General features: G+C 44.3%; 1 protein-coding gene across 2 annotated transcripts in view; it reads right to left on the bottom strand.

Annotated features, from left to right (window-relative positions):
* Positions 1–23589, bottom strand: part of FZD3 (frizzled class receptor 3) — a 118508-nt gene that overhangs the window by 30177 nt on the left and 64742 nt on the right. For both annotated transcript variants that reach the window (XM_089688178.1, XM_089688179.1), the window contains exons 3-4: positions 19934–20130; positions 9909–10926 (exon numbers count right to left, since the gene is read on the bottom strand). In XM_089688178.1, coding sequence (XP_089544304.1) covers positions 9909–10926; positions 19934–20130 — 1215 coding nt within the window. The remainder of the gene's footprint in view (positions 1–9908; positions 10927–19933; positions 20131–23589) is intronic.

Here is a 23589-nt window from a genome sequence, read left to right as displayed (position 1 = left end):
AGCATTAAATCTTAAAGTGATTGTAAAGTTAATTTATTTTCCCCTAAAATAAAAAAAAACTGTTATACTTGCCTGCACTGTGCAATGGTACTGCACACAGCAGCCTCAAACCGCCTCTTGTGGGGCCCCCTCCGGTGCTCTAGGTTCCTCGTCTTTTATTTGGACCATCATAGGAAGCCATTTCCTATAGTGGCACACATGCGGGCTCACTTCTGAGCCGGGCTGTGTACTTCCATTGGCACACACACTGCGGCTTGGCCCTACCCCCACTCACTGGATTTGACTGAAAGCAGAAGGAGCCAATGGCTCCTACTGTTCTCAGCCAAGCCTGTGAGAGAGCAGAAAAAGGAAAGAAATCCTGTAGATGAGCTGAATCTATACAGAAACCAGGTAAGTATTTAAGGGGGGGTGTTATTACCTTAATGCATATTCGACAACAAAAAAAGGTTTTGGCTGGAGTTATTTTAGATACACATTTAAAGAGCTGAACAGTCTGTTGACTTTTAATTGGTGCCTATAAGCCCTTTGGTGAGAGCCCTCTATATTTGTCCCTGTGACTACAGGACTAGAATAAGGGAGCAGGGGTTGTCACCGGGACATGACAACATATGGGGGGCTGATTTACAACAGGCAAATAGGCTGTTCAGTTACACTTTGCAAGGGAATTCTCCTTAAAGCTTAGTGGATATTGTGAAATTTCACTCTGCAAAGAATACACAATCACGTGCAAGGAAATTAAAGGAAACAGCGTTTTTGCTTGCACATGATTGGATGATAGAATCCAGAAGAGCTTCACCTCATTCTCTAAGTTCTGGAGAAACGTCCCACAACTTCCCACCTCTTATACCCGATGTCTACATTTTTACCTTGTGTACTTGACTACTCCTGTTGACAGTCAATTCCTGTCTGTGAAATCTGCTTGCAGCCAATAAAACTTTTGGTAAAGAAAACTGCAACTTCCCCATAGTGAACGGTTTATTTGCATTTAGCAAATCCACCCCATAAAGTCTAAATAACTTGCAGGTACTCTAACACTTTCCCAATGTACAGTGCTTTGTTTGTGTCTCCACTAGAGAGGACTCCCAACTTCCGGTCCCAACAGGAAGTGAAGGAAAATCTCCCCAACAGTAACAAATCTGACAGGTTCTATCTAATCTCCAAAACACAAAATGTATCAGCACACTTCATTCATAAGTCCAAAAGTGTTTTTTTAATCCTGAAAAGTATTTTTCGGAAACCCCCAGCAATTCTGTTGCTCGAGTAAATGTATAAAGTGTGTTAGCGGACGTTTACTTTGAGTCTATGGCACACGTGTGCAAGCTCTCTTATCGGCCCTGTGGTGAAGGTCATTTCCACGGAAGCGGTCAAAGCTCAGATTAGTCTTTGTAGATGTAGATATGTGTTTACTTTGGAGGAAGTTGGGTTATGATAACCAGTGATTAGTGTGACACAGTGCCGGAGAGTATTTATATTACGAATATATACAATTTATAGCAAAGACTTCACTGCTGTAGGGTGGTCCCTGTTGTGGCAGTGAGGTGTAATAGGGCTTGTGTTAACGGGCTTTGGGCCTGTGTTTTTTGGCATCAGTTTGAGATACTTCCAAGACCATCCAGGATTCACTAACTGGTCTATTTGACCTGCAGTTCATCTCCTTCTGACCTATATTTTACCTGCTTTAAGCAGGTATTGAGTTCAGGAATGCAAAACCCACTTGGTTATTTAGAGATAATAGACAACATGGATATGATTTGGAGATATTAGACAACAAAAAAATAGTATTAGAACCATTTTTTGTATAGACTATATGGCCAAAAGGTGGAGTTCTGAGGAAGAACGGATCCCCTTAGAAACGCATCAGCCGAACTTTGAGATTCTACCCCCGTGATGTGACTTATACTGGTTTTACACTTCAAATGTTCCTTTGAGGATCCTACGCACTTGTTTTACTTCTTTGTTTGTGAGTATATATCTCAATTTAATAAAATCAGTTTACTGAGGTAATGAGCAAAGTTGGTGCGCTTTTTGTTTCACTTTGCAGTACTGGTCGGGCTTCCCCAGCCTTATTTAGAGTCGCACAACCTTTATGCATTGGTGGATGAATTTCCACAAGTTCCTTTTCCATCCATCCACCTTTGCTCTAGGTCTTAGAGCCCAGGAGATGTTGTTTCTGTTTCAAAAGGTGGTGGACACCTGATCCTCACATCTACTCCTACCGGTCACTTTATTAGGTCCACCTTGCTAGTACCGGGTTGGACCCCCTTTTGCCTTCAGAACTGCCTTAATTCTTCATGGCATAGATTCAGCAAGGTGTTGGAAACATTCCTCAAGAGATTTTGGTCCATATTGACATGAGTTACTGTTGCCTTTCTATCATCTCCAACCAGTCTGCCCATTCTCCTCTGACATCAACAAGGCATTTGCCTCCACACAACTGCCACTTACTGGATATTTTCTCTTTTTCAGACCATTCTCTGTAAACTCTAGAGATAGTTGTGTGTGAAAATCCCAGTAGATCAGCAGTTCCTGAAATACTCAGACCAGCTGTCTGGACAACGTTCAAAGTCACTTAAATCCACATTCTTCCCCATTCTGATGCTCGGTTTGAACTTCAGCAAGTCGTCTAGGTGGTGCATTGAGTTGATGCCATATGATTGGCTGATTAGTAATTTGTGTTACCAAGCAGATGAACAGGTGTACAAGGGAATGCCTTGTGTTTATGTGTCCCTATGCGACAGAGCGTTGTGGGAAAAGAACAAAGAAGATCCACAATTTTATGAAGGAAATTCCCATTAGAGGTCAAAAGTCATTATCATCAGACTGCAAAAACAACAATAATTGCACTTCTATTTGCTATTCATGACCACATGATTAGACCCCTCATGTTCGTGGCTTCATAATGTCCAAAACATAATTACACAGTACAGTTTGTACCTGCTCCTGCTTTGAGGACATGACCACACAGAAAAGCTTTACTTTAAAAAAAACTTATCATATATACAGTATCTATTGTATATGTAAATATATATTTAAAAATATTACTTTGACTCTTTTCCTTCTATGGTGCATTTTGGATTTGGATTTTTCTTAAATTTTAATGCAAATCTGCAGAAGATCTTCAAAAACAAGCTCTGTCACCAGAACCCCCCTTGGCACTTCAATAAGGCCCCTTAGCCCTGGCACACTGGTTCTTCAAGCAATTTGATCTCTGAAACAGTTGGCAAGCGAGCAGTTGGAGGTGCCTGCTTTATGGGCCTGGGGCCACTCCTGAAGCATACTAGTTTCCTTTAATCTACAAACCAGGACACCACCATTGTTCCTAGACATCAAAGAGCGTCCATCGGCTTCACTTCAGGTGTGTACCGTAGCTAGGACCCGCTATGTCTCTCCACTCTCCTTTTTTTAGGTAATTAGCTCTATTTGTCGTGTGACCCAGAGATGTCTTAAGCTGCCCATACATTATACAATTTTCCTTTAGGTTTACCAAAACCATATAATATGAGGTCAAACCTAAACACTTTCAAATCTGTATGCAGTCAGGTAGGTCCTTGGACTACACAGTAAGGTAAATCTAAAGGAAATTGAATATGAAACTTGTATAATGTATGGCCAGCTTTAGGGAGCTCCAGTTCAGTTCAAGTACACCGGTCATGTTGTACATTTAGAAGACAATATACTGCTAAAGAGGAAGCTAGGCAAGGAAGGCGCTCTGGTTTATGCTCAGTTCAAATGAACCTATCATATCCAACTAAAAATTGGACAAGCCCTTGACATTTGTTTCTACCACTCCCCACCCGCCATCCCACAAACCAGGGAGAATGCCACTGTCCACCACTGAGGTACCCCTACTGTTTTGTGGAATGGTGCCAGAGTCAAATTGAGGCCCGAGTATCCCCGGAATAAGATGGCAAACTAAAGACCAATAAAAAAGAGATTTTAGGCACTTGGCATACCTGCTTTTAACTTTTAACGCTAGTTATAAAATTGAATTGAATACACCAGGTTTCCTTTACATGATAAACGTTTTAATACAAGTGTGGCACAAAAGGAGTTAAAAAATGTTTAAAAAAATATGAAGCCATAAATCTATACATGATTTTTGAATAACCCCCTCATTCTGCTGCCTGGCCTATACAGTTTATGTGTTATGGGCACTAAGCATACCACGGTCAGGGTTAGGGTGGGGCCTGTATTAGGATACCAGTTATATAGTACAAATCAGTCTGATAAAGTAATGCCCGTAGCGTAAAAGAAAGAAAAGAAGTAGCGCAGGGCAGGCATGACTAGACCTAGAGTGGGAAGGAAGATTAGAAAGGGTTAAGTTAGTGCCAGGGGGTTTGAAAATATAGCGGGGGAGCTGGTTGGTAGAGAGAGAGCGTGGGTGGTCTCTTTGGCACCTTTGGGTGGGGTGTCCTGGGGTGGGGGCAGTCATTCGGAGCTGGACGCTGGTGAGTGAGCTTCCCTCCCGCCCGCCCTATTTAGTGAGCCTTGGGTTCCTATGAGGGGTATGGGGGTTGTTCGGTTCATGGGCGGTTGTTGGTCTTTGGAGGCGGGTATTATCTTCGAGGTACAGAGAATGGTGTGGGACTCATCGGTGGTATGGTGTGCCCGGGGGACATTCCAGTTAACCAAGGTTTAACTGGAAGGTGGTGGTGCTGCACTGCGGACGGTAAGGTTGTCTCCGAGCTGGTTGGTTGCGGCTGGAGGCCTGGTGTAATATGGTGGTCCGCAGGTGCATTTCAGAGCATTTTGGTGTGGTGCCTTCAAAGACCAACAACATAATCTGTATGTTTGTTCTGTTATAAGGAATGGTTGGTGTTAAACGTGTTGTTAATAAAAGGCCACGTAGGCCATTTTACTCCAAATTGGTGTCATGTTTTCTTTAAGTTGGAGTAAAGGGGGGGGATCTGGATGAACCGATCTCTGGTGCACTAGTCAAGACCTCCAGCCCCTACACAATCCCCCACTGAGCCTGCTCGACATAGAAACCATTCCCTAGTCCACCTTTATGTGCCAGCTTAACAGAGACCTGTCCTCCTCTATGAGCCATGTAAGCAGGGGTTAGTGCTCATTTTATTGAGGTCACTCCCCTGGGTGGATATGGTAGGTCAGGCTAACCTTTCATAAATAAGCTGGAAGAGCCTGGGGCAGAGAGTGAAGGAAACAGACTACCTCTGGTATACAGATATGTAGACCTGTGGACTTAGGAAGTGAATCCTTTAGGGTAGGCTCGTAACAGACTTCTTTGGAGAACCCACCTATCGGTGACCTGCAGTAAGGACAGTGGAAAAGTTGGGCAGTTATTCTGAGTTTGTTTTGGCCTTGAACTGTGCAGAATTAGTATGCTGGGTCTGGAATAGTGGAGATGAAGGTCACGATGTAAAGAACTGTACATCCTGCCTCTGTTACAGTAAATTGCTAAACAGCTAAAAGTTTGGACATTCTTGTTTGAGGGCCTCAGGCCAGGAGAATGTGAGTGACCTAAGATGATGGAGTTTTAGCTTGTTAAAGGTGTGTGCATGCCCTATTCCATTATTGTTACAGGAGGATGGTAGGAGGTGCTCTTAGCCAGCATGGTCATTGCTGGTGGTGAATCAGGGCTGCTTTTGGCCACCTAAACACAGACTTGGTCTCCTGTTCTTCTCTCCAATCTATCTTGACACAGACCAGGCATCCAATCTTGCTCTATAAGCCACCTTGACACAAACCTGGCCTCTTGTCCTCCTCTATGAGCCACCTTGATACAGACCTGGTCTTTTATCTTCCTGTGTGAGCCACCTTGACACCCGGCATCCTGCCCTCTTATATAAGTCACCTCAATGCAGACCCAGCCTGTCCTCCTCTATGAGCCACTTTGGCACAAATGTGACCTCCTTTCTTCCTCTATGAGCCACCTTGTCACATTTCATGCTGCTCTCCTCTATAAGTCACCGCTGTGAGCTACCTTGTCACAGACCTGGCCTCCTTTCCTCCTCTACATGCCACCTTTATGCAGAGCTGGCCTCCTGTTTTCCTCTATGAGCCATCTTGTCATCCTGCATCCTATCCTCCTCTATAAGTCACTTTGATGCACACTCAGCCTCATGTCCTCCTCTATAAGCTACCTTGTCACAGACCTTGCCTCCTGTTCTTCTCCATGAGCCACCTTACCACAGACCTGGCCTCCTGTTCTCTATGAGCCACCTTATCACGGACCTGGCCTCCTTTCCTCTCCTATAAGACAGCCTGATAGCCAGGTGCAGGGCAACCAGGTGTAAAAGATGAATTTCTAAATAAAAATTGTAGCCGCAGGTATGGCCTCTCCTTAGAGCTAGATTAAATGCAAGAATTCTTAGTTTTTTGACATGGGTGAACTTTACAGGTTCCTCTCATTGTTGGACGAAATACAATATTAGTCCTTTAATGTTTTGCAATGGTCATACTTCCTTTAAGAGTTATTTACAGAGCCCGGTGCTGAGTGACTTAAAAGCAGAACGAGCAGTTGAGACGGGTCCCAAGAAACAATTCCTCCTTTCTTACTGCACTCCATGCGGGGAGCGTGCCAAATCTATTAAAAGGTCATTTACAGTATCGCATGCTGCTGAACCTGGTCTACAATACACGCTGCAAACATTACTGTAATGTAATAAAACACCTTATTGAATATTTAGTCTGAAAGCTACATCATTAATCTAAGGAATCTAAATGTGCACTTTAATATACTGCAAAAACATCTCAGCGAAGTCAGAAAATGGCAATAATGTACAAACATGAAAGGGGATTGCCTTGCCATTTCCAAACAATGCATTAACGTTGAAACACCTGCATTTTAATATATATATATATATATATATATATATATATATATATATATATATATATATATCTCTATCTAAAAAAAAAATTATAATATATATATATATATATATATATATATATATATATATATATATATATATATCCTACATTGTAAGCTCTAACGAGCAGATCCCTCTGTTTCCTCTTGTACCACATTGTATTGTAACTGTCTACCTTCATTTTGTAAGGCGCTGCGCAAACTGTTGCTATGTAAATCCTGTATTATAATTTATATATATATTTATTTAATTTTTTTAACCACTTTCCGTCCAGCCCATGTATATAAACGGCTGGACGGGAGCAGTGCAGGGGCGGGTGGCCATTTATAAATTGATCCGGTGTCCGCTGTGTCCTCCAGACAGTGGAACACTGATCGTTATACGGGACCTCTGTGTGAGGTCCCGATCATGTGATCACTGATTGGCCAATCAGTGATCACATGAAGAGTAGTAAGCAAGATGTCACTTCTGCCATCATTGCTTACTACGTGTGAAATCTGTGAATGATCACAGAGGTCACATGGTACAAGGCTATTCACAACAGCCTTGTACCATGTGACAAGCTGTGACCAATTACAGCTCACACGGTATTTCTCAATGGCTGCAAGAATGCAGCCAGAGAGAAGGAGAAATGATTGCTTTTACAGGCTTTATGGGTGTAAAAGCAATCAGTGTTAAAAAAAAAAAAAATCTTCATCACCCCCCACAAGTAGTACAGTGTCACTATGGTGACACTGTACTGCTAGGGTGCCAGTATGTAAAAAAAAAAATCAAAAACATTAATAATATAAAAAAATAAAATAAAAACGTAAAAAAAAAAAAAGTAGAAAAATTATAATTTTTGGGTATAAACTAATTTGGGTTTTTTTTTTTTACTAAAAAGATAACTGAATACATTTTGGCCAATCAGTGATCACATGCAGAGTAGTAAGCAAGATGTCACTTCTGATATCATTGCTTACTACGTGTGAAATCTGTGAATGATCACAGAGGTCACATGGTACATGGCTATTCACAACAGCCTTGTACCATGTGACAAGCTGTGACCAATTACAGCTCACACGGTATTTCTCAATGGCTGCAAGAATGTAGCCAGAGAGAAGGAGAAATGATTGCTTTTACAGCCTTTATAGGTGTAAAAGCAATCAGTGTTAAAAAAAAAAAAAAAATCTTCATCACCCCCAAGTAGTACAGTGTCACTATGGTGACACTGTACTGCTAGGGTGCCAGTATGTAAAAAAAAATCAAAAACATAAATAATAATATAAAAAAATAAAAATGTAAAAAAAAATTTAGAAAAATTTAAATTTTTGGGTATAAACTAATTTGGATTATTTTTTTTTTTACTAAAAAGATAACTGAATAAATTTTTGCCAAGATTTATGATGAAATATTATTTATTTGCAAAATTTTATAAATAAAGCACTTTTTTTCAAAATTTTGGACTTGTTCATTTATATAGCAAAAAAAATAAAAATCCCAGTGGCGAATAAATACTACCAAAATAACATTTTATCTGTCTCAAAAAAATGCAAAAAAAATTCATATGGGTACAGTGTTGCATGACCACGCAATTGCCATTCAAAGTGTGATAGCGCTGAAAACTGAAAATTGGCCTGGACAGGAAGGGGGTAAAAGTGTCCGGACTTGAAATGGTTAAGAAAAGAGAATATTGAACAGGACACTACAATAATACTACTACAATAATACCAAACTCATAGAGCAGTGGTGGCCAACTTGAAAATGTTCACTTTTAGAGGGCTTCAAAATATCAACTTGTTTTTGTGCATTAAAGTACATTGCATTGAGTTAGGCAACCCATTTATGTTAGTAGGCTGTAACGCATCCAAGCTATAAAACAAATTTGGTCCTGCTACATTTTTTTTAACACATGCTGGAGAAAAAAGTGGGAGTAAAATAAGCCTGTGGGTGTCAGTATTCATTGCTGGCATCAATGGCAGGAATTTTAACTCCACCATTGGTGTTCATGGCCTCAGTAATAGCCCTCAGCTCTGGTATTAGTGAATCTAATAATTACCCCCAAGCATTGGTGTCAGTCACCTCAATAATAACTCCCAAAATTGGTGTTCTGGACATAATAAACCCAGCACCCAGAATTGGTGTCAGTGGCCCCAATTATAACCCAAACACTGGTGTTAGTGGAATCAATAAATACCCCAGCATTGGTGTCAGTCACCTCAATAAAACCACTTAGCATTGGTATAAATTAAAGTATTATTAATTCTCTGCATTGGTGCCAGTGCCTGCAATAATAACCCTCAGCACTGACGTCACTCACCACAATAAGAAAGCTTAGCATTGGTGCCAGTCACTGCAATCATTACCCCCAGCATTGGTGCCAGCTGTCACAATAATAACCTTCAGCACTGGTGCCAGTGGTCATAATAACCCCCTGCATTGATGCCAATGGTCACACAAATAACCGCAGCATTGGTGCCAGTGGTCACAATAATAACCCCAGCATTGGTGCCAGTGGTCACAATAATAACCCCAGCATTGATGCCAGTGGTCACAATAATAACCCCAGCATTGATGCCAATGGTCACAATAACATCCAGCATTGGTGATGGTCACAATAATAACTCCAGCATTGGTGCCAGTGGTCACAATAATAACCCCAGCATTGATGCCAATGGTCACAATAATAACCTTAGCATTGGTGCCAGTGGTCACAATAATAACCCCAGCATTGATGCCAATGGTCACAATAATAAGCCCAGCATTGATGCCAATGGTCACAATAATAACCCCAGCATTGGTGCCAATGGTCACAATAATAACCCCAGCATTGGTGCCAGTGGCACAATAATAACCCCAGCATTGGTGCCAGTGTTCACAATAATAACCCCAGCATTGATGCCAATGGTCACAATAATAACCCCAGCATTGGTGCCAGTGGTCACAATAATAACCCCCAGCACAGGTGTCATTGGTCGCTATAACAACCCCGAGCATTGGAGTTCAGCTTTAAGCAAAATAAATGTTTCAGATAAGTGTGATTTTAAGATGAAATATTAATCCATAGCAAATTAACAATGAAAGAAGCCTTACCTGGTAAGGGCATGGGATGTGATATTCTTTGCATCGCTCCTGAATCCATGTGGTCTCCCACACCCCCCGGTAAGCCTGCTCATAGAAATAGCAGCCAATCACCACCAAGAGGGGTACAAGGTACAAAATGCTAAACACGCCAATGCGGATCATAAATTTCACCAACTTGTCCTGGTTTTCTTTCTCCAGTGGGATTTCAATCCGCACTCGGTTCAAAGAAATAATCCCAGCTAAGAGTAGAGTCACACCAACCACAACGTTCAGGCAGAGGGGCGCTAGGACAAAGTATCTCAAGGCATGAACGTCGTACAGGCCAACAAAACAAACTCCGCTGATGTTGTCCCCTTCGATTTTGTTCATGGCAAGAAGGATGATTGTAAGGGTACCCGGGATGCCCCACGCGCTGGCGTGAAACAACAGTGCCTTCTTCTCAATGGCTTCACTCCCCCATTTTGGAACAGCTGCCAAGAACCAGGTAATGGTGAGGATTACCCACCAAACACTGCCAGCCATGGTGAAGAAGTACAGAACCATGAAGAGCATGGTGCAAGCCTTGTTGTGAGATCCTTGGGTTACAGTGGAGGCCTTGTACTGGGTGGGGCTGGCAGTGTTGCAAGCCACGCGATCCTCCAGTAGGAACCCAATGAAGAAAATCAACGAGACCATCATGTAACAGACGGCGTAGAAAATGATGGGTCTTTCTGGGTACCGGAACCTGGTCACATCAATGAGAAACGTCAAAAAGGTGAACAAGGTAGCTGAAAGGCAGACTATAGAAATAACTCCAATAAAATATCGAGCAAAGGACAGTTCTTCCCTTCTGAAGTACATGTGTGGACAGGGTGGAGAACAGTCACGTACTCCCAAAAAGGAGTAACCCAACTCGGGGTCAATTTTAAGCTCCCTGGGGCACCAGAAGCCATAGTCTCTTTGCACTCCTAGTGGGGTGTCGTCCGTGGGCTCCTTGGAAACGCTGAGGTCCACCATCCGAGGGTAGGGTTCATCACAATCAGGGAACCTAAAATCAGAGAAAAAACAAATTACCTCCTAATAAGGACATTTTCAAGCCCAACTTCACCTTCAAAATAAAAAGTTCTTAACTCCTGTAATTTTCCATGCAATATTCACCTTCTCCCTGGAGCTGTCCCATGCGGAAAGCCCAACAGCTGCTATCCCACTTCCAAGTTTACTGACGGCTAGCCTCACTCAACCTGGAATCAGTTCACAGAAAGTCATGGCTCCACCCCTGCAGTCCTCCAGAGTACAGAAGGTGTAGCCATTACCTAGCATTGTCGGCGAACACTCTAATCCACCCTCAGGATGCTGTCAATTCATAACCAGAAGATCATCAGGGTAATGTTTCTAGAAAGATGATATTCAGATAGGTAGAGGTGTAATTTTTGATGCAATACTCACCTTCTCCCCGGAGCTGTCCCATGCGGAAAGCCCAACAGCTGCCATCCCACTTCCAAGTTTACTGACAGCTAGCCTCACTCAACCTGGAAGTCAGTTCACAGAAAGTCATGGCTCCACCCCTGCAGTCCTCCAGAGTACAGAAGGTGTAGCCATTACCTAGCAATGTCGGCGAACACTCTAATCCACCCTCAGGATGCTGCCAATTCATAACCAGAAGATCATCAGGGTAGTGTTTCTAGAAGGATGATATTCAGATAGGTAGAGGATGATATTCAGATAGGTAGAGGTGTAATTTTCGATGCAATACTCACCTTCTCCCTGGAGCTGTCCCATGCGGAAAGCCCAACAGCTGCTATCCCACTTCCAAGTTGACTGACGGCTAGCCTCACTCAACCTTGAAGTCAGTTCACAGAAAGTCATGGCTCCACCCCTGCAGTCCTCCAGAATACAGGAGGTGTAGCCATTACCCAGCACTCTAATCCACCCACAGGATGCTGCTAATTCATAACCAGAAGACCATCAGGGTAGTGTTTCTAGAAGGATGATATTCAGATAGGTAGAGGTGTTCTTGTTAAATAACAGCACTATGGGCAGGGAACAGGAAGGTACTGGGTTGTGCATTTTCATTCCAACATGGAACTGGGCTTTAAATTATTTTAAGAGAGACGAGGTATTGCACACAAGTAAATTTTTGTTTTCAGAGATGAAGAAGAATCGAGAACATTTTAACAATAGTTTAAAAACTAATGTTTAATTCCAGATGATCCTTTTTGGACAGAGTGGGGAAGAATTTAAAGCCCAACCCGTTTGTTGCTCACAAACTTCTGACACAGCTCAGCCCCCTGCTGCAGTGATCATCGGGGATGAGTACAAAACTGCCGATACAGGAAGTGAGGGCGATTTTCCATAATATGGACAAACCCTTTACCAGCTAAAAAAAAAAAAAAGTTTTGGGTTGAGTTTTCAGCATGCAGTGGCCCAGAAAGCAAGAATTAGATTTTTTTTAGATTCCCACAAGCTTTTCTCAAAAAGATCTGCAGCCTCTATAAACACAAGTATGTCATACTTCAATCAGTCATGGTGCTGAGAGCAATCACAGTTATGTGAGACTGGGGCTGGAGGATTTTGGCTTTTATGACTGAACAATCTGCTCCATTCTCTGACCCCTGGCACCCGAGACAGGCAGCAAACTCTATTTATGGAGAGGGCAAGCTCTTTTCCACACGTTGTTATCGTTTCTCACAGTGGGGGGTTGTGTACCGACAGGTGCTATCCAATTTCAGCCCCGAAAAACACAGCATTGCAACCAAAAACCCTTCTTAGATGCCTGCTAAGAGCCAGGTCCAACGGGCTATTGGTTCACCACCATCTCCTTCTTCTTTGTAGCAGGGCACGATACCCAATGCTAGCTCAAACTGTAGCAGGGACGAATCGCTTCTTAGCGACACATCGCCAAATTGCCAGCTGCTACAAAATTGCTGGTTGGACATGGATCTAAGTGCCCCTCTATTTTCTTTATTCCATCATTGTTCACTCATAAGATTGTTATGGGGCCAGACTGTGCAGGATCCAGATTTCTGATGGTGGAGGACTCTAGGGAGTTTTAGGGCTCATCCACACTAGTGGTTGAGAGGGCAGTAAACCCCAGTGGTTGAGCTGTGTTCAGGGGCAGACTGACCATTTGGAAACTCAAGCACTGCCCGAGGGCTCGGGGTCAGTAGGGGGCCCCATGAGATGCCCCTGGTACCTTTTTCATAGGCTTTTTTGAGTTTTGGCAAGGACACAGGGGCCCCATGATCCCCTATTGCCCGGGGGCCCCATGAGTTGTCAGTCCGCCCCTGACTGTATTTATACATACCCCAACCCCCTCCCCCTACCACCACCACCACTTTCTGTTTGGCTGGGAGTGTACACATGCTATGGCCGTGGCAGGAATTATACCCCTTGTAACTACCCATTCAAGTAAATGGGGTTGCTATGCAAGCAGAAAGAAAAAAATATTAATTTTAGGCCGGCGGACTGGTTAAAACCCCCAAACATCATATATTTTTTTAAAGCAGAGATCCTGGAGAATAAAATAGTGGAAGTTCCAATTTATTTATGCCACAAACTATTTGTTCAACAATTTACTACCTGCAAATTTCAGCACAGTGGTTAAGTGGTCCTGCCTGGCAGCACTAGGGTCGTTGGTTCAAATCCCAACTACCTGCCTGGAGTTTGCATGTTCTTCCTGTGCCTGCGTGGGTTTCCTCCCAAACTCCAAACTGGAAGCGATGCTGGGTAATAACATACAGCTTATGAACATGGAGCATGGTGTGCCTAAGAAAAGGTTCCTGAGAAAAGGACACATTTTTCATGGGTAGCCCATACATGCTCAGTAATGGCAGATCACAGTACTCCCCGACAATGCCTTCATCTGCAGAAAGACAGTGCCGTCTTTGTTCAGGCATCATCTAGGGCCACCATCTACTTCCTGCATGGAGATGTCAGCTGAGGGTAGCTAGTGCCTGGGAGTATTCACACACGTCGGACACAGCTCAGCCCCATGCTGCAGCCTCTCACCTACAAAGAAACAAGGTACAGTCTGAGTGATCACCAGGGAAGGGGAGAAGACTGACCATAGAGGTAGAGGGTAATTTTCTCTAATATAGACAGCCCCAGTTTTGATCTTAACAATGTCTCAACATGCCCTGTTTTATTGATTTATATATGATTATTTCAAAATTCTTGACATTTGAGGGATAAGTTGTGTCTCCATGTTTTAAGTGTTTTTATGTGCAGGGGTTATTCAGCACTGGCTGATTTAGGTATCGTTTGGTAAAATCCAACTTTTGTCTGGGGTTGGTTTGCAAGTAGTGGGGTGGTCCAGAGACCGGGAGGGGGCATAGTGTTATTTTAGTTTATTTTAGACCCACTGAATCACAAGTACAGTGGCTAAATGGTTAGCACTTCTGCCTGGCAGTACTCGAGTCGTTGGTTCAAATCCCAGCCACGGCACCACCTGCCTGGAGATGTTCTCCCTGTGCCTGAGTGGGTTTCCTCCGGGTACTCTGGTTTCCTCCCACACTACAAAGACATGCTGGTAGGTGAATTGGCTCCTGTCTAAATTGGCCCTAGTATGTGTATGTATGAATGTAAGTTAGGGGCCCCTTGAGGGTTAGGGACTGATGTGAATGTACAATATACATGTAAAGCGCTGTGTAGATTGACGGCGCTATAGAAGTACCTGAAATAAATTAATAAGCCTTTATACCATGTTCTTCTGTTGTATTATGGCTCTCTTTTGCCCCATAAATACCTTGGATTCCTCGACACATTCATTTAAGCTAAACCTTCCCATCAGGTAATTGGCGTGAGATCATTCTATAACTTTATAACGCGGGGACGCGACCGAGCATGTCAGGACGCTGCTGTGGTTTTCATGTGGTCTCTCTATTGTTCCCAAAACAGAAAGTATATTTTAGCACCGTGACAGAAAGTATTTTGTTTCCGAGGCACTAAAAGTAGACTGTTCCTGCCCTGACCTTTCCCCTCCGCTTTAATTTATGACACCGCGCTGTGTTCCAGCTGTCTCCAGCTTGGCCTCCCACTACAGAAATGCATTCTTCCCAGTGCAGGCCAGTTCCTATCAAATTCAATACAACTATCTCCTTAGGGCTCATTCAGACTGTAAATGAGGACAGATTCGCTTGTTGCATTCAGAGGTGGCGTATTAGGGCTTATGCAAACGGCGAATGATTGCTCATAGCTTATTGTGTTCAGAGGTGGCATATTAGGGCTCATTCAGACAGCGAATGAGAGCGGATAGTTTGTTATGTTCAGAGGTGGCATATCAGGTCTCATTCAAACAGCGAATGCGGACGGATAACTTGTTACATTCAGAGGTGGCATATTAGGGCTCATTCAAACAGTGAATGAGGGCGGATAGCTTGTTGTGTTCAGGAGGTGGCATATCAGGTCTCATTCAAACAGCGAATGCGGACGGATAACTTGTTACATTCAGAGGTGGCATATTAGGGCTCATTCAAACAGTGAATGAGGGCGGATAGCTTGTTGTGTTCAGGAGGTGGCATATCAGGTCTCATTCAAACACTGAATGAGGGCGGATAGCTTGTTATGTTCAGAGGTGGCATATTAGGGCTCATTCAAACAGTGAATGAGGGCGGATAGCTTGTTATGTTCAGAGGTGGCATATTAGGGCTCATTCAAACAGAGAATGAGGGCGGATTGCTTGTTATATTTAGAGGTGGCATATTAGGGCTCATTCAAACAGCGAATGAGGGCGGCTAGCTGGTTACGTTCAGAGGTGGCATATTAAAGCTCATTCAAACAGCGAATGAGGGCGGATAGCTTGTTACGTTCAGAGGTGGCATATTAAAGCTCATTCAAACAGCGAATGAGGGCGGATAGCTTGTTACGTTCAGAGGTGGCATATTAAAGCTCATTCAAACAGTGAATGAGGGTGGATAGCTTTTCATATTCAGAGGTGGCATATCAGGTCTCATTCAAATAGCGAATGAGGGTGGCTAGCTGGTTACATTCAGAGGTGGCATATTAAAGCTCATTCAAACAGCGAATGAGGGCGGATAGCTTGTTACGTTCAGAGGTGGCATATTAAAGCTCATTCAAACAGTGAATGAGGGTGGATAGCTTTTCATATTCAGTGGTGGCATATCAGGTCTCATTCAAATAGCGAATGAGGGCGGCTAGCTGGTTACATTCAGAGGTGGCATATTAAAGCTCATTCAAACAGTGAATGAGGACGGATAGCTTGTTGTGTTCAGGAGGTGGCATATCAGGTCTCATTCAAACAGCGAATGAGGGTGGATAGCTTTTTATATTCAGAGGTGGCATATCAGGTCTCATTCAAATAGCGAATGCGGCCGGATAACTTGTTACATTCAGAAGCGGTGTTTTAGGATTTATTCAGACAGCAAATAGGGGCGGATAACTTGTTGCGCTCAGCGGTGGCGTTTTGGTGCTCAGACAGTAAATAAGGGCAGATAGATTGTTGTGTTCGCAGGTGCCATTTTAGAGCTTATTCAGAAAACGAATGAAGAGGAAAAGCCTGTGGCAATCAGAGGTGACATTTTAGGGCTTATTCAGATGAGGGAATAAAGCCGTGCTCCAACTACGGTAGTGCAGCATTTAGGGGGAGTTTAACCAGGCACTGCAGATCACTTTTTAGAGCAGTGGCAGTCCTTGCCATTAATGTAAGGCTCCATTCAAGCCATGCATGTGCAACGGAGCGCGCCCATGTTTTCTACGCACCGTGTGTAGAGCAGGCCATTCATTTCCCTACACAGAGAAAATGGAAACGTTCCTGAACTTTTTGCAAAATCATGCTGTACCAAAAATGCATGGTGGTGCGATATCATGCGTTTTGGCGTGCATGTTAACAGATGTGTGGGGGGGTGTCATTAAGAATCCTACTCTGATAAACCATCATTTTTCTTAGAAAGACATATATTCAGAGTTCATTATGAAGCCCTCTGGACTCTATACTAACATTATTTGCAAACATGGCCGGACAGCCCTTTTAAATTCTGTAACTTTAAATTCAGGATCTAGAAGCGCTAACTGGACAATTAGGATGGGGTGGAAAGATCAAAATAATGTTGGACATCCTCCAACCAGAAAATGAGGTGAAAGCTATCTGAGTTGCTGCAGCTTCTAATGCACATTGTGAGAAGCTCACAGTGTGTAGTATAATCAGAGCAAGCCATTTCAGTACAGGAGAGGAGCCTGGAGTTAAACATTAGGACTCATTTACAACTAGCAACAGAGGACTTCCTTTGAAAAGAAATCCATGTTTGGGTTGCTTTTCAGAGGTGTTTGACAGGCGGTGGGGAGGCAATATGTGGCCTCCGCACTGGCCGTTTTAACCCTCTAAATAAGGGGTCTCCAAACTTTCTATGCAAAGGGCCAGTTTACTGTCCCTCAGACTTTAGGGGGGCCGGACTGTAGCCAGTGGGAGTACAAAATGTCCTGGCATCAGTGCCCAATCATTGATTTTAAAGGGAGGAAGAGTGCCCCATTGTTGATATCAGTGAGAAATATAATGCCCCATTGATGGTGTTAGTAGGGGGAATGGTGCTCCATCATTGGTGACAGTTGGTGGAATAGTGTCCCAAGGGCCAGATAAACTGAAGCAAAGGGCCACATCCAGCCCCCACGCCCCAGTTTGGAGACCTCTGCTCTAAATGAATGCCGCACTATGGTGTGCATTGTCTGCGATTGCAACTTGGCCCCGTTCACTTTAATGGGTTGTCTTTGGCAGGTGGTAGAGCCAGCCTAACATGGCAGGGGGTATAATGAACCAAACTATTCTGGCCATGGAATGTAAACACCCCCAGCTCAAAGGGGAACAGCAAAAACGCAGCTCTGCTACTTGTTTTTACCGCCTCAACCCAACCGCAAGGGTAAGCAAGCCCTTTATTGGATAAGTTCACCTTTTGTAACATGTTACATCCATATTCACGGCGTAACATGTAATGAATGGAACGGTGTCCGCACCCCCAGGATCCCCATTGTGACAGCTAGCAGGGGATCCTCTCCCCACTGCTGTCTGTCACAATTTTAAGAACACTCAGCCGTGCGTGGCTCACTCATTCGTTGCCTTTGCTGTTGGCTTGCAATTTTCAATGAACTACCACGACACTATGGAGCACCATGGTAGTTTGTTGAGTCTCCCTGTCAGTAAGAATTTGCTTGCCCGTAGCAGTTATACGGGCACACAGATACACTGACAGAAACAAAAAATAATAAATGCACATTTGTTTACCTGAACAAAAAAAAGTGCATTTATTATTTTTTGTTAACCACCTTCCGCCCGCCATATAGTCCAACGATGGGCGCAAGGTGGTTCTCTCGTTCTGATAGTCCTTCCATTCTCACCGCGCATGCACGGCTCAGGGAGCAAGCAGCGCGGCGATCGCCGGTGCGCTGTGTCCCTCGGACACAGCGGATCACGGAAAGAGCCGAAGATGTCGGCTCGGTCATGTGATCAGCTGTGTCCAATCACAGCTGATCACATGTAAACACGGAAATGCCGGTTATCGGCATTTCTCTCCTCTCGAGCTGTCACGCTGACAGCTCGAGAGGTGAGGAGAGCCGGTAATCGGCTTTCCGCGGAGGGGACATGTACATTGATCATCAGGGCACTGATGATCAGTGTGCCCTGATGATCAGTGTGGCCCCAGAAGTACCACCTGTCAGTGTCCATCAGTGCCAGCAGTCAGTGCTCATCAGTGCCACGTGCCAGTGCCCATCAGTGCCACATCAATGCCACATATCAGTGCATACCAGTGCACATCAATGCCACATATCAGTGACCATCTGAGCTGCCTTTCAATGTCACCCATCAGTGCCAGTCAGTGCCACCTATCAATGCCAATCAGTGCCACCTATCAGTGCTGCCAATCAGTGCCACCTATCAGTGCCAGTCAGTGTCGCCTATCAGTGCGCATCAGTGCCGCCTATCAGTTCCAGTCAGTGCTGCCTATCAGTGCCGCCTATCAGTGCCGTATATCAGTGTCATGTATCAGTGCTGCCTTTCAGTGCCCATCAGTGGTGCCTGTCAATGTCCATCAGTGCAACCTACCAGTGCCTCTTCATCAGTGCCCATCAGTGCCACCTATCAGTGTCCATCAGTGCAGCCTATCGGTGCCCATCACTGCAGCCTCATTAGCGCACATCAGTGAAGGAGAAAAATCACTTATTTACAAAATTGTATAACAAAAACTAAGAAAAAATGTTTTTTTTTCAAAATTTTCAGTGGTTTTTGGTTTGTTTAAGAAAAAATAAAAATCCCAGAGGTGATTAAATACCACATAAAAAAAGCTCTGTCTCAAAAAGATGATAAAAAGTTCATATGGGTACAGTGTTGCATGACCGCGCAATTGTCATTCAAAGTGCGACAGCGCTGAAAGCTGGAAATTGGCCTGTGCAGGAAGGGGGTGTAAGTGCCCTGTAGGCTAGTGGTTAAAAGGTGAACTTGTCCTTGAAGTCAAAGAAATTTACAGTGATAAAGAGAATGTAGTAAGAATTCCATTACAGCGGGTGTACAGGGTGTCTAAATATAACTGTGCGGTCAGATACGCACCAGAGTAAAGCCTCGTACACAGATCAGCCGGCACAGTAGATAATGGCTGACATTTGGCCCGTGGGTACAGGCCCTTGTTTGACAGAAGCCAATCTCTGGGCCGGCTTCTGTCGAACAAGCTTGCTGAAAAGCCAGCAGCCGATTGGCATCCGATCAGCGCTCTTAGCCAATGCCTGTGAGCACTGACCAGTGTACTGGCAGGGAGCGGACCCCCTGTTAGAACACAATAGCTCAGCGGGAAGAACGCTGTACTAAAATCGCATCGTTAGTACAGCAACCTCCAAAAACTTACCGTGTGTACCAAGCTTTAGAACCAGGGCACTCTAAAATCAACACTCAGTAATAGACCTGGTTAGACACGCCCCCTCTCCTCCTCAGCAATACAAGTCTGTGAGCACACTGAAGGGTGTGGCTACTACTCAGCTCTGCCAGCACAGAGCACTGCAGTGTGAGAGAACAGGCTAATCTAGGACATTTCTAATCTTAATTCAGAACATTACGTTACCGGCTACATTCCATATCCTCTGGCCACGGAACACCAAACATATCCATGAGCTTGAAGCACTCGTTGTACGCCCGTTGACACAGCCTGCGGCACGGCAGTGTGACCCGCCCGTACTCCGTGCAGACGGGCGCGTAGAGTGCGCACAGAAAAGGCCGGAAGTCTCTGGAACATTCCAGGTTCACCATGGGATGGAAAGGCTGCAATAAAAAGAAAAAAAAAGTCATTTCAGATAAGTTCATGTACAAAAGTGCTGAATATTAACTGTAAAACACAACATTGGCTGTTAATTCCTAACGTTGAGAACAAACAGTACGCCAACCCCACGGCGGTACTTTCCAGCCTAAAGCTTTTATGTGTAAACCAGTAACAGTGGCACCAGGGTCAATCATTTATAGGGTAATTTGTCTGGAATATTAGAACACAGGGGCTCAGTAGGTAGCACCCCTGCCTCGCAGCACCGGGGATCTGGTTCACATATGAGCCAGGACCCTATCTGCATGCTCTCCCTAGGCTTGTGTGGGTTACCCAATTGGTAGGTTAATTGGCTCCTATCTAATGCAGGCCATAGACGGTTCATTTATCGGCCGATTTTTCGTCCGAAAAACAAAACATCGTTCGTTCTGTAAACCGATGTTGCCACCAATGATTGCAAAAATTGGCTGTTTTTCACAAATTTTCCAGCATAACCGATAAACGAAATGAGGAGGAACTACGAAAATCGGCCGATGCCATTGCCCCACTAACAGTGCAAAAATCGGCTGACTATTCTTTCGGCCGATAAATGAACCGTCTATGGCCTGCATAAAGCTAGGTTCATATCTATGTGTGTCGGGAATGTGCCAAAAATTGCATGCTTTCCGGATGCGCATAGAAACGCGCTGCCCTTTAACACACACGCGGCGGGGCTATTTATTGTTAACAGCACTCCCACGCATCTGTTAAAGCACATATTTTTGCACACGGCAAACCGCATGTTGCTGCAGCGATTCTATGCGGCGCAATTTTGGAAAAGGGTCAGGGACTTTTCTTCATTTCACATGGGTAGAGCAGCCCATTGAATTGAATGGGCTTCTGGACATGTATGCAGGCTTGGTCACACCTGTAGGTGTGAATCTAGCCAGATGCTAGTGTATCAGGAATGCATGTGAAAATGCCACATAGAAACGCGATGCCCTTTAGCATTACGTTATAGCACCCCCATGCACCGCTAACACATGAATTTTTGTAAGAACCTGCCCTACGCGCGAGAAACGCACAAAAGAAGTGCCTGACCCTTTTCCAAATTTACGCCGCACTGAACAGAATGGTGCTGCAGCACCATGAGATTTGCCATGGTGCGATTTTGGAGACGTCTTTGCCGCATCTCTCGCATGTAGGGCAGCCCATTGAAATAAATGGGCTGTCCTATATGCAACGCGCATGCTCTGCACCCACAGGTGGCAACTTAGTCTGGCACTAGGGTCAGTATTTTGCACGTCGGAGACGCACGCTTTCCTGACATGCACAGAAACGCATTGCCCTTTAGCAGATGCGTGGCGGTGCCATTAGTTGGTAATGGCATTACAATCCATCTGCTAACACTAAGGTTTTAGCAATCACCATGCGGTTCAGTGCAGTGTAAATCTGGGAAAGAGTCGGGCACTTTTCTACACTTCTCACATGTAGAGCAGCCCTACACGCAATGTGCTGGAATGCGCAGAAATGTGTGCATGCTCGGTCGCACCTGTATGTATGAACCAAGCCTTTCAGGATTTGTCTCTCCTCCAGCCCATGAACAGTAATAGATGATGAAAATCATCTGTCACTCTGCTCTCTCCTCCAATCGGGCATGCTTCTTAAGCTGCAGCACACCTGATTGACCATGCGGTTTGATGCGGTGTAATTGTGGAAAAAGGTCAGGGACTTCTTTTCCACGTAGGGTAGTCTATTGAACTGAATAGGCTGCTTGAGAATGCACTCACGCTTGGCTACACCTGTAGGTGTTACCCCAGCCTTAGCTACATGTGATATAGGGACCTTAGTTTGTAAGCTCTTAAGGGCAGAGAATGCTGTGAATTAAAGGGTATGTAAAATGGATGGTGCTAAATATCTCAATGGACAGTGACCCCTTACGTTGGTGGTCAGTGGGAAGAATGTCCCTTACATTGGGGATCAGTGGGAAGAATGTCCCTTACGTTGGTGGTCAGTAAGAAGAATGTCCCTTACATTGGTGATCAGTGGGAAGAATGTCCCTTACATTGGTGATCAGTGGGAAGAATGTTCCTTACATTGGTGATCAGTGGGAAGAATGTCCCTTACATTGGTGATCAGTGGGAAGAATGTTCCTTACATTGGTGATCAGTGGGAAGAATTCTCCTTACATTGGTGATCAGTGGGAAGAATGTTCCTTACATTGGTGGTCAGTGGGAAGAATGCTGCTTATATTGGTGATCAGTGGGAAGAATGTTCCTTACATTGGTGATCAGTGGGAAGAATGTTCCTTACATTGGTGATCAGTGGGAAGAATGTTCCTTACATTGGTGATCAGTGAGAAGAATGTTCCTTACTTTGGTGATCAGTGGGAAGAATGTCCTTTACATTGGTGATCAGTGGGAAGAATGTCCCTTACATTGGTGGTCAGTGGGAAGAATGTTCCTTACATTGGTGATCAGTGGGAAGAATGCTCCTTACATTGATGATCAGTGGGAAGAATATCCCTTACATTGGTGATCAGTGGGAAGAATGTCCCTTACATTGGTGATCAGTGGGAAGAATGCTCCTTACATTGGTGATCAGTGGGAAGAATGCTCCTTACATTGATGATCAGTGGGAAGAATGTCCCTTACATTGGTGATCAGTGGGAAGAATGTCCCTTACATTGGTGATCAGTGGGAAGAATGTCCCTTACATTGGTGATCAGTGGGAAGAATGTCCCTTACATTGGTGATCAGTGGGAAGAATGCTCCTTACATTGATGATCAGTGGGAAGAATGTCCCTTACATTGGTGATCAGTGGGAAGAATGTCCCTTACATTGGTGATCAGTGGGAAGAATGCTCCTTACATTGGTGATCAGTGGGAAGAATGCTCCTTACATTGATGATCAGTGGGAAGAATGTCCCTTACATTGGTGATCAGTGGGAAGAATGTCCCTTACATTGGTGATCAGTGGGAAGAATGTCCCTTACATTGGTGATCAGTGGGAAGAATGCTCCTTACATTGGTGATCAGTGGGAAGAATGCTCCTTACATTGGTGATCAGTGGGAAGAATGCTCCTTACATTGATGATCAGTGGGAAGAATGTCCCTTACATTGGTGATCAGTGGGAAGAATGTCCCTTACATTGGTGATCAGTGGGAAGAATGTCCCTTACATTGGTGATCAGTGGGAAGAATGCTCCTTACATTGGTGATCAGTGGGAAGAATGCTCCTTACATTGGTGATCAGTGGGAAGAATGCTCCTTACATTGATGATCAGTGGGAAGAATGTCCCTTACATTGGTGATCAGTGGGAAGAATGTCCCTTACATTGGTGATCAGTGGGAAGAATGTCCCTTACATTGGTGATCAGTGGGAAGAATGCTCCTTACATTGGTGATCAGTGGGAAGAATGTCCCTTACATTGGTGATCAGTGGGAAGAATGTTCCTTACATTGGTGATCAGTGGGAAGAATGTC

Source organism: Staurois parvus, unplaced genomic scaffold (genome assembly GCF_062004578.1).
Source record: "Staurois parvus isolate SC_StPar_1 unplaced genomic scaffold, SC_StPar_1.0 ptg000448l, whole genome shotgun sequence".
Lineage (NCBI taxonomy): Eukaryota > Metazoa > Chordata > Amphibia > Anura > Ranidae > Staurois > Staurois parvus.
The sequence above is the reverse complement of the archived record's forward strand: the minus strand, read 5'-3'. Positions and strand labels throughout refer to the sequence as shown.